The sequence below is a fragment of the Centropristis striata genome, chromosome 21 (genome assembly GCF_030273125.1).
Source record: "Centropristis striata isolate RG_2023a ecotype Rhode Island chromosome 21, C.striata_1.0, whole genome shotgun sequence".
In the NCBI taxonomy this organism is placed as follows: Eukaryota; Metazoa; Chordata; class Actinopteri; order Perciformes; family Serranidae; genus Centropristis; species Centropristis striata.
Genome location: NC_081537.1, coordinates 13,647,636 through 13,659,874, shown reverse-complemented (window position 1 = coordinate 13,659,874; position 12,239 = coordinate 13,647,636). Strand labels below are relative to the sequence as shown.

At 36.6% G+C, this 12,239-nt stretch overlaps 1 protein-coding gene across 2 annotated transcripts in view; it reads left to right on the top strand.

The window, feature by feature from the left end:
* LOC131959377 (MAGUK p55 subfamily member 3-like) overlaps positions 1-12,239 on the top strand; it is a 30,907-nt gene that overhangs the window by 10,857 nt on the left and 7,811 nt on the right. For both annotated transcript variants that reach the window (XM_059324567.1, XM_059324566.1), the window contains exons 2-13: positions 2,671-2,834; positions 5,013-5,131; positions 5,447-5,524; positions 6,513-6,593; positions 6,999-7,136; positions 9,434-9,515; positions 9,888-9,973; positions 10,072-10,146; positions 10,857-11,053; positions 11,162-11,226; positions 11,779-11,796; positions 12,088-12,129. In XM_059324567.1, coding sequence (XP_059180550.1) covers positions 2,798-2,834; positions 5,013-5,131; positions 5,447-5,524; positions 6,513-6,593; positions 6,999-7,136; positions 9,434-9,515; positions 9,888-9,973; positions 10,072-10,146; positions 10,857-11,053; positions 11,162-11,226; positions 11,779-11,796; positions 12,088-12,129 — 1,018 coding nt within the window. In that variant the 5' untranslated portion in view covers positions 2,671-2,797. The remainder of the gene's footprint in view (positions 1-2,670; positions 2,835-5,012; positions 5,132-5,446; positions 5,525-6,512; positions 6,594-6,998; positions 7,137-9,433; positions 9,516-9,887; positions 9,974-10,071; positions 10,147-10,856; positions 11,054-11,161; positions 11,227-11,778; positions 11,797-12,087; positions 12,130-12,239) is intronic.

The window sequence follows — 12,239 nt, the reverse complement described above, 5'->3', positions numbered from 1 at the left end:
ATTCATTTAAAAAAATACATGCATCAAAATCTGTGTGGGTGTTAATCACTGACATATCCCAGAAAAAAATAAAATAAAAATAAAAACGAACACTGAATTGAAAGGGTTACAAATCTAAAAAATAATATTTGTAGTCAGATCAGGACTGATGTTGGTTAAAGTGTTTATGTGAAGATCGACACAATTGTATATAGCATTTTTATAGCAGGTTCCATTCAGATTCACTTCTTTAAAGCGCGTTATAGTGACATAATATCAGTTATTTTTGATGTGATTTGAATTTGAGTATGTCTGCACAAATGTGTTTTCACTGTTAATTATTTAATTTAAATCAAGGACAGGTCATACATGTCTGTTCATTTGTCAGAAGTTGATTGGATATTTTTTGAAAGGTTATGATCTTATTAAATGTTTCCATTTACTGTTCCAACTTAGTGCAGCATTAACTGTAAAGTGATAACTTTGGTGTTCAGATTTTGCAGATTTTCTTAGTCTATAAAATGTCACAAAATAGTGAAAACTGCCCATCACAGTGCCCCAGAGCCTAAACTGACACCTTCATGTTATTTGTTTTGTCTAACCAACTGTCTAAAGTCCAAATATATAATTTAGAGCCAGAGCGATATGGGATTTTTGAGACTGATGCTGATAGTGATTTTAGATGAAAATTGATAACCAATATGGTGGCCGATACAGTAATTTTTTGAGCTGGAATGAAAGCAGACCCTTTTTATGTGGATATGTCTATATGGATTGTGCACTGATTTTTCACCACTCTGCAAATGTACCCAGAGAGCTACTTTCTCAAACATAAAACTTTACTAAATAATGTTTAACATGCATTATTATAAATTATGCAGGCAATGTAATACTTTGTCAGCCAATTATATGTATGATAACTGAGATAATACAGAATAAATAGGAAAAAAAATTGCAAAATAAAAATGATTACTGTTCAATTTCAGTCAATTGAGCTGACTATTTATAAAATAAATAACATAATAATAATAATAATAATAAACAAATAGGTAACACCATTTCTAAATAATTCCGAGCAACATTTTCTGCATTACACATTGTGTAAAAAATGTTTTCATTACAGCACATATGAAACAGCATATACATCAATACCTATAAACCAATGTTGGCCAATAATATCTATCAACAGATATATATGGCAGGCTTTAAAAATATATTTAGTTTACAAAGATAACAGATAAGGCAGCTTATAGTCTTATATTTACACATATATTCATATACACTGGCTAAAGTAATGTACCGTTTGAGTAGAGATGCAGCGATATACCATGGAATGGAAAGTGACAGTTATCATACCAGTAACATTTACTGATCTACAATGTTGAGAGAAAAAATGCAACGATGCATGCACAAGAAAGAATAATCATCAAGAAAGAGATTACCAAGGGATATTACTTTTATTCAGGCCCTTTGATATTTTTAATCAATTATTAAAATGTTTGCCATGTTTTCTGTCATTGATAATTTGGACTAATATCAGATCCTAATGGAAAAAAAAAATCTGAACAAATATAACAGGAAAGATTGGAGATTTTATTGATGCCAGACTGACGTTGCACGCCTCGCTGCACACAGTCCCAAACTAGTGAAGTGAATAATGTGACACATCATTTAATTAATCTAATCTGGGAGAAAAGTGAAACGTAAACACAGAGAGTCATCAGCACTGTAGGGCTGCCATGGTGACTAACAAGGTGAAGCATCCCATTGGACAGAAGTGTTACGTGTAACCTGACCTCACTCACCTTTCAGTTTGACACTTGCACAGTTTGAAATGAAGTGAAAGCTTTATGGCTCAGTAATGAAAGTAGCTATTAATTATATTGAGACTTCAGCGCAGTAATGGGTTGATTCATCACCGTCGGAGCGCGGCTACTCGGCCTCCTCCCAAAGTGTGCTCACATCTTTAAACGAAAAAATATATGCCGTATAAAGTGAACTGAACGTTATTTATGCTCTCAATTAGTGTCACAAGAGGTCAGATTTTTGCTTTATTTGTTGTTGCACCTACACTCATTGAGATGATTTATCTTGCTTTAAAAATATCTGTATATTCAAGCCTGTGTGTGATTTTAGATTAATATTTGTGACATAATAATTGTTACTGTTTTTATATATATATATATATATATATATATATATATTACAAAGAACATTTATCAACCAAGTGCCCTTACACTCAGCAATTACAAAAAATAAGAATACAATAAATTACTAAGTATTATTATTGTTTTTGTTATTTATTTAAATTATTATTGAAAAGGAAAAAAATGAATGTTTAAAATAAAATGTAAAATAAATGTCCATAATAAAATATTAAATAAATATTTAAAAAATAAAAATAAGAAGGGGAAAAAAGGGAAAACTGACACCATTTATTTAACAAAAGCAAAAACACAAACTTGTTAGACCCATGACTGTCACTTCATATTTCAGCTGAATCTCCAGGTCATCTTTTTACCACCATATTCTTCCTCCTGTCTTTGAAGACGGTACAAAAAGAAAGAAACAGGAAATTCCACCTACCCATTATTCACCTAGGGGGTACTGGGACTACTGTATATTCTGAAAAAAATCACATTTTTAAAAATACAGATGTAGGAGTCACATTGTTTTTTGTTTTTTTCCCAGCAGTGTCTGTGATTTTTCACCTTGGCCAAAGACGAGGAACAGAAGGAGCCAGTGGAGACACTTGAGCAGCTTTTGTTTTCCCTCCCTCCCTGTTCTCTCCCTCTCTGCACCCTCCTGCCTCCTCTGAATGATTGAAGCCATGCCCATCGTGTCTGCAAGCACAGGTACAGACATATCTCTGTTTGTTATCTCTGATGCTTTATATGTATACATACAGTTTACTAGCTTGTAAAGCATATGTTTCTGCAGCTTAAACTGAGATAATATTTTAAGAATACTTTCATCAGAAATTACATGAGTCCAAAAAATAAGCAAAAAACCCCATAAAGAATAGGGCTGCTCGATATGACCTCAACCTCAACATTTTACCTTGATTATGATTAATAAATTATTCTTTTATTTTTTGCCCTCTTAGTTCACTGACATGGTCTTGTCTGTAAACATGCCCAACTATAAAAAGCTGGCATATCTTTTCTCATGAAAGCATGCATATCTTTGTGATTTTAAAGAAATTAAGGAAACACACACACACACAGGTGAACTATTTTGTTGTTTTTTATAGCATTTCAAACTGAAATGCATTGCTTGAAATGAAAATATCCCATTTAAGTTTCAAACCAGAAATCAGCTTCTCTAAAACAACGTTTTTTTCCGAAGTGTTAATGTTTGACTTCTTTATGTGTCGTCTTCCCTAAAGCCAAAATGTGTCCAAACACATTGGACACATGGCGTTTTTCTTGTGTACTGGAGTTGCTTAGTTGGCTCAGTCTTTCAGTTCTCCTCCATATTGCTGGGCGGGACTCAGAAATAATTGAAATGATCGTCATGGGCCAGATGGGTTAGAGGTTCTTAATGTCAGACCTTTCTGTGAGTTTAGCACATGTTTACATGTCAGTCTTCACCTGGGAGCTCAGGATGCATGCCCGTCTGAACACACCCTACAATAAATGGCAGTTAGATGAGTAGTTTCACTAAAATCATGGGCGGAAGGAAGGCGATTACAAGTCTACAAAGACAGATATTAGAGAAAGTTTATTTATATCGCAATGCATAGCACAATTTGTGAACGGGCACAACAATAGTGAGTAAAATAACATCAAAAAAGCAACAGAAAACAACAAAAGTGACTGCAAAAATGCAAATGGCAATATGATAACTTGCACAAACTTAAAACACAGAAAGGATCAACCTTGGTACTACTGTTTTTGCAGGATTTAGGAATAACAATAGTCCGTCTGCCCAAAGACTAATTATAGTATGATAAGTGTGAATGGCTGCATCTCAGAAACTACAAGGAGCACAATCAAGTATTTAGTATCTGTGAACTCAGAAGAAGTTGAAAATCAACTGTTATTCAACTATTGTTGAAATGTGGTCTAAAAATATCAAATTGTACTGTTAGATACAGCAGATGCTGTGACATTTTTCCTTATACAAATAAAGTATTTAGGCACAAATGGCTTAGATGTGTCAGTAGAAGTGGACGATATATATCGTCTACTATAATATCGTTAACGTTGTTTTGAGAATGTGCAATTTTACATTATCGAGTATTCATAATATCTCAAAAAGAAAACAAACAAAAGGCACATAGACAGTAGAGGAGAGGTGCATGAAAGTCACTTTGTTAACAATATTAAGAAATGATAATGTGCCACTTATTTGCTCATGCTTGTATGCAGCACAATTTAAATCAGGAGAGACAACCCTGAATGTTTAAATGTCCCATTTAATGTCTCTACATTGAAGTTTAACTGGGAGTCTTGTGCTTAAGTTTAAAGAAAATAAAGAACAGCTGTTGTTCTGAAACATTGTGTCCATCCATAGATGTCCTGGTGAGCAAGAAGAATTTTAACAGCTTTTTTTTTGTCGTTATCAGAAAATAAAATGAATATAATTGAGAAATATTTTTTTGCCCATATTGCCCACCATTACGTGTCAGTAAAGGGGAACATTTGATGCACTAAGTTGTGTATTTTTACTGTGAAGAGGAAATGTTTGGATTTCAGAAAAGCTTTGGACCTCGGGGACTTGGCTCTGAATGTCAGTGCACGCAACATTTGTTGTAGAACAAAAAAGACAATCTGGTGTCATGGCATTGATTTAATGAAACCGTATCAAAACACATCTAAGCTTCCAGATTTAAGTGTATTTATTCCTTGATCCCTAAATTACATTATGATCCCTAAAGAGGATAGAGGAAGCTTCCAATATGTTATGAAAAAAAAGTAACAATATCTGTTATTTCTGTTATGATGATGCATTTCTCATAATAGAAAAGCTTTTATTCACAGTGTTTGAATGGGTGATTATTACATAACTGGTGTTGTGATGATTCACAGGGCTGCATGAGACTCTGGCCCTGCTCACCTCGCAGCTCCACCCGGACGCCAACCACAAAGAGGACCTCGTCTTCCTCAAAGATGTCTTCAGCGAGAAAAGCCTCAGTTACCTCATGAAGGTAAAACAGAGGTTTCTGAGGAGAAAGAAAGAAAGAAAGTGACATTTAAAATATGTAATTTCTGGCCCAACTGTGGCCTTTAAATCATGCATCATCAAAGAGACATTTAGTCACATTCTGCAATAAAAACAATAATAGAAGGAAACCAGAAGCTGCCAATACCGATGTATCTCTGATATATGACAGTAGAAATTCCAGTTTTTTTGTTTCCACCTAAATTAAAGTAGCAGATTCTTGGGAAATGTTCATATTAATAAGTCGATATTTGTGTGTGCTTGTTTATTTTAATGGGTTTTTATGTGTTGTACATCCCAGATTCATGACAAACTGAAGCAGTATGAGAAACACAGCCCGACTCCAGTTCTACACAGCGCCACCTGTCTGGCTGAGGATGTAGGTGTAATCTTCCCCCCTCATGTTTCAAAGCCGAATAATATTATTAATATTGTAATTACATTATTAGATTAAGGGAAGACATTACGGGTGAATGGGTTTTTCTTTTAACTTAATTCTTCTTTAATAAATATCACAATGAAACTTCCCCAGTTTGTTATTTACATTCTGGCAATCTTTTTTTGCATTGCAAGCTCTCTGAAATGTTATGTTTAGATATGCAAATTAGGTGGAAACTTATTAAATATGCACATATTTGCAGGACATAAATCTGAACATTGGATATAGACAATTTCAATGTTATTATTTTTCATTTTGTTGATATATTAGATTCAAAGTTTTTTTTACAGTAGGAAATTGGGATATCTTCTTTTATCATTTCATAAATCAGAAAATATTGTCAAAAGTCATTAAACAAAATTTTTTTGTCATGTTTTTAGCAACAAAATGTTCTATACAGCAGGGTGTGAATTATATGTAGACAAACCCCTCTATGAATACCTTCAGAATATAGTTAGGAATAAAACTGGTTAGTTTTGTGTCTGTAAGTGGAGCTGAAGTTAAGATTTATGGCTTGGAACTTCAAACACTGTTTGAAGACAAAATCTTGAGTCTAATTCGTAGCAACAACAGTATAAAAACATGTTAAACACATAATATTGTGCAGCAGAGTGGGACTTTTCTAACGATGCCTGTAATGACGAGGTTTAGACTACATTCACGGTACTACATGCTGCAATAGAACACTAAGTTTTAGTGAATTTAGGAAAAATCTACAAAATATAGTAAAATATATACCAGAATGTGTTTTGGATGTTTTCTTTCAAGACATGTTATGGGAGAAAAATAGCCCAAAACCTCAAAATTCACCAGTGCATGAAAAAAAACAAGCTTTTGCCCGTAGTGTCTCGCCTTAACATTCATCACAATCCAGTCATGGAAATGTTTGTAATTAAATGCATTTCATGAGGAGAATTTCTTATTCCAGCTGGCTGAGGAGCTTCAGAACGGGTCGCTGGAGGACGACGAGAGAGAACTGCTTCTCCTGCTGAGCACTCCTCACCTCAAGGTTCACACTCACACACCACACGTAGATTTTTGTCCTTTCTCACACATACACAAGCTAATTAATGCTTGACAGCAGCTCTCTCCTTTCGACGTCCTCTCATTCCTCGAGCTCTCAATGTCGCCGCTCCTCTGTGCTTTTCACCCTAAGCTGCTCTGATTTTTCCTCTAAGTTGATCATCTGTTACATAACACTAGCCTCAGAGCTGTCTGTTCCCCAGGACAAAGCCTAATTACTCTTATCAAGTTATTATGTTCAGTTTATTGGCTTTCAGGCGAGTGGGGAGAGATGACGGCTGCGAAACTGCAAAGGACATTTGCAAAATACATTTTTTTAATAACTTCTGGTATGTTGACATTCAGGCTCTTAAGTCTAACCTGTGTAATTTGTGCGTATTGTTTCATAAAGGCGGTGCTGTCAGCCCACGACACAGTCGCTCAAAAGAACTTTGACCCGGTGCTGCCGCCGCTGCCGGAGGATCTGGACGACGACCTGGAGGAAGAGTCGGTAAAAATTGTCCGCCTGGTGAAGAACAAAGAGCCCCTGGTGGGTCCCGCCTCACACCTGAGGAGATGTAAAAAAATAAATAAAAAAAGAGCTCTTCCTTCCCCTCAACAGCGGTTATTATTGTGCCCTCAAGTGGAGCTTTAAAAACACCATTTACTTTAATGGAGCAGCTTTGAGGCTTTAGAGAGCCCGGGGGGGGGGGGGGGTGTGTGTGTGTGTGTGTGTGTGTGTGTGTGTGTGTGTGTGTGTGTGTGTGTGTGTGTGTGTGTGTGTGTGTGTGTGTGTGTGTGTGTGTGTGTGTGTGTGTGTGTGTGTGTGTGTGTGTGTGTGTGTGTGTGTGTGTGTGTGTGTGTGTGAGATGCTACTAAAAAGGAAAATCTATTCTCAAGGAAATCCTCCAAGCAAAGGACAAAAAATAGATTTGGTGTTAACTTGTCAGCTGCTGAAGTGGAGTCAGTTTATCAGCATTAACCAAAAAAAAACAGTCCAGTTACATTACAGAACACACGCTTTGGAAGTTTAATTGCATGTTGGATCATGTGGAGATAAAATATTTTCCGATCTTTGTGATGGTTAGTCATGAAGGAATATTATGATATTTTGGGAAATGCTCTCTTTTTCTTGCTAAGAGTTCGATTCAGATTAACACCACCCTAATATCTGTATACTTAAGCTGAAGTCACAGTCGCTGCTGGATAGTTTCACATGAAGACGAGAACATTTACCAACGAGCTGTGATCTGTGAGCAGGCCCGACTGTATGTCAACCCTCATAGTTTCTGTCAAAGCCAGACTGGAGCCCAACCCATGGAAGCTGTTGGGCCATAGCTCGATTAAAGAGTGGGTGGTATTGATCTACTCATCCAACTCTTATCAAAAAGGTCAAATTGTTGTACTGAAACAGAAGAAAAGCATGTTTTTGAGTGGAGGGAGACTTTAAGTCCCCTTAAATTTCTGACATTGTCTACACTGACTTGTATCTGTGCAAGTTTTGTCACTTGAGAGGTGTTTTCACATTCCTGTCCTGATCCAGTGTTTCCTGTAAGAGATATAATAGACCAGATGCTGAAAAATACACCCAAGATCAACCTTTCACAAGCAGCAATGATGGGCGCACATAGACTAGATTCAGAATTTCTCAATGAGGGAGAAAGAGTATACGCTTCTTCCACTTTTCCAATTAAAAAACAAAATAATTTATGTGGGGTTAACCATGTTAAATAGAATATTAATCATAGCAGAACATTTTTATATGTTTTTTACATGCAATACTGCTGATAAACTGATGCAATGCAAGATCCAAATTGCAGGAGCCACAATATGGAAGATATTTGTCAAATTATCCTTCTGAATGTAGTGTTGTGGCGCTGCAGAGATCTCCCAGCCCATAAAAAATCGTATACTGCGGATTTCAAAGTTTAACAATCTAAAAGAAATAGTTAAAAGTATTTTTTCATAATAAAACTTCTTCTGATTGGCTTAATAAGATACTGGTCAATGGTCAATCTGACCCTGAACAGAAGAGGTGACTCGTGTTTATTTATTAGTATGTAGGTCTTTCCTATGTACATACGAAAATCTTTAACATTTATTCTTTTTTTTTCATCCTCATTGAACCATGATCTGTGAGAGGTAAAGAACACCATTGCACTAAATATTGAGTGAAATGGTTAGTAATGGAGTTATTTGTGAAATATAAACTATTTTTATTGGGATTTTTTGGTTTCTGACACTTTTGGATAATTAAACATGGCCTGGGTCAAATTGACGCATAAACCTTATTGCTGTTCCTGAGAAACTAACATAACAGCATGGTCAATATATCTTTAGCTGAAAATGAGAATAATTATGCAAAAATGTTATTTACTCAAATGTTGCAATTGCATATCAGTCAAAACAACAGTTTTCCAGATTGTGCCGCCCTAGTTTTAAAGTCTCTGGTGGAGGATTTTAAAGTATACCATAAAAACATCTCTATGCTGAGTTGGTTGGAGCCAGTGAGAGAAAACTCTGATTAAAAATGTAAGGTAGTGGGTTGCAAAAACTTTTCCCCACATGGATATATCAAGAACAGCAGCAAGCTGAAAGTCTCAGACACCATCGTTTGTCAGAGCTGCAGCACAAACCGGGAGATGACCTAATGATCAAGAGTCAGAGTCTCCAGTCACACAGAGTTTTGGCATTTACTCCCACAGATTATTGATCTTTCCAGCAGAAGACACCAACATGTACTTTGAGGAGTAGCTTCTTACCCGTCGACCAGCTCAGTGAACTGAAGATGAGATACAGTATGTGTTTGGAAATCGTATTCATCATGTTTTGTTTTTTTTTCACCAGGGAGCGACCATCCGGAGAGACGAGGTGACAGGAGCTGTAATCGTGGCCAGAATCATGAGGGGAGGGGCGGCTGACCGCAGTGGTGAGGAAAAGAAAAAACACTGTTCACACAGTTTAAATCATAATGCATCCGTTGTAATTCTTCTGGAAAAACAAACTCCCTATCCACCAGGACTTCCTTATCTTTACTGATAAACTGACAGAGAAGTGAGAAGATTACGTTGTGTAACCTCATGAACTGTCAACAGAGATCAAATCCTGGAGATTAGTGCCACAAGATTGCATATTTTGAGATTACAAACGAGGGTTGCTCCGCGGAGATGTTATCAGTTTCATGCCAACGGAAAATTGTCTCTTTTTTACTACACATGCATGTTTGTTTTCAGTTGACTTGGTGTGTGTGGTTGTGTGTGTGTGCGTGTGTGTGCGTGTGCGTGTGTTTCCTGTCTTCCAGGTCTGGTGCATGTCGGGGATGAACTTCGAGAGGTCAATGGAAACCTGATAACCCACAAGAGGCCAGATGAAATCAGCCAGATTCTGGTAAAGGACAATAAAAGCTTTATATCAAATACTAGTTCAGATACTGTGTTTACTGATTATTATATTGTGGATTAATGCTGCTGTTCTGATGTTTTCAGTCCCAGTCACAAGGCTCCATCACACTGAAAATCATCCCAGCTGTTGTAGAAGAAGACAAACTGAAGGAGAGCAGGGTGAGGACTCCTTCATCTGCAACATTCAACCTAAATGCAAATACATGCTGAGCTCTGAATTTGATGCATTCTCTTATGCAACTTACAACTTACTTTTTTACACAGCATCACAACTTTTTGGGATTCTGTGTTTTAACTTTTTTATATTTTATTTTTATGTACCTCTGAGAAAACTGAAAACTGCAGTCAAATTACTCGTATGTTGCTCACGTACTTGGCCAATAAAGCCGATTCTGATTCTAAATGGGACATGTAGGATAAAGTGATTTTGATAAAAGATCACTGTTTTAAGCTTGGATTTGGTTATCTTTAACATTTGTAGCACATGATTCATTCAAGGATCATCAGAAATTAAAAACCATGAAATGGTTTTTTTTCATTATTTATGCTCTTCTTATTTGTTTGCTTTGTTTTTTTTAATATCTGGCAATAATAAAATTTTAGCATTTTAAAAAAATGTTTTCTGGGGTGGAAAAAAAGCCTAGCTTGCAGTTTAAGTCCAGTCTTTTTAGCCAAGCTAAGATAAGCTAAGCTAAAAAAAAAAAAAGGCTGGTTTCTAACTCTAGCGTTATGTTCAATGGACAGATATTATAGTGGTATTGAGCTTCTCATCTAATTCACAAAATAAAGCAATTACATGCATATTTCCTAAAATTGAAACTGTTCCTTTACAGTTACAGCTGCTAACTGAATGTTCCTGCTTCTCTAAGGTCTACCTTCGGGCTTTGTTTGACTACACGCCCTATGAGGACAAAGCCACGCCGTGCCAAGAGGCGGGGCTTCCTTTTAAGAGGGGGGACATTCTTCAGGTCGTGAGTCAGGAGGACGCCACCTGGTGGCAGGCCAAGAGGGTGGGCGACTGTAACCTGCGCGCTGCCCTCATCCCCTCCACACAGTTCCAGGAGAGGTCAATAACTCTTTAAAGCCACTATGTGTAGGATTTAGAAATATCTGGCTAGCTGCCCTTTTCACATCCAGAATAAACCTTGCCGTTGTTGTTTTTTCTTATTTGCAGGCGCCTGAGATACAGGATCAAAATGGGTTCTTTCCCTACGCCTGCGTCCTCCAAAGCTCTTTCATGTAAGACTTTTTTTTCCACTTCTGCAGATCAGAATTGTCTCCCGTAACCTACAGTGTAACCATAAATGTACAAGAAGCTTAGATCTACAGATACAGCTTGTGTTGCAGGGCAAATCTAATCAAGCTACGGAGATAAAGAAAGAGAGATTACGAAAGAGAGCAGGGGAGGTTAATCTGTCTAAAGAAAACACGTAATCCCTGGTTTCATTTCCTAATCCAATTTAAAAGTCAAATGAAATCAAAGAGTTTTTAAAAACAGTGGCTGCTGATTAAGTCAGTTCTTCTCTTGTATGTACTCTAAACTGCATAAAATCTCCCTAATTCTTGCAACAACAAAAAAAATATTAGAAAATAAAAAATGTTGCATACACAGTGCGTTTGCTTATAACACACTGTGTATAACATTAAAAAAAAACAAAGAAAATCAGATGAGTGGGTGGGTTTCTAAGTCCAGACACAGTTTAGATATGAAATGTTGCAGTATAACAGTTGTAATATTCTGTAACTCTCTTTAGTGATACTTTGTGTTATTTCTTGCATTGCTAACCTCAGATGATCGTGCTGAGAGAGGTACGTGGACAAACCCTCATGTTAGAAAATAGCACTCATCCCTGCATTGACTACATGTTATTATGATCAGAATTTCTAAATTGAAATTCTGATTAGCACCCCTCCTAAAACTCAAAAAACACAAATTATGCTGCCCTTTTCCTCCACAATTTACCCCTTTTTTACCTTCAGAATCTCAGTAATGTAATAACTACACTTTAACCTGCTGTGTTGTGACATTAAAGTACCCTAAATGTCGACCTCTCCTCCCTCCTCGCACCCCGTCTTCTCTTCCTGCATGCCGTCCTGCAGAAGACTGTGACAGTGAGGGAGCTCTGAATGGAAAGGACATAGGTGAGGAGAATCGATCAATGAGTTCATACTGATCACTGCAAAATCACATTTCTGCTTAATCTGTGTGCAAATCCATCTCTTCCTTTAGAGCAGGGCTCCTCAAAGTTTTG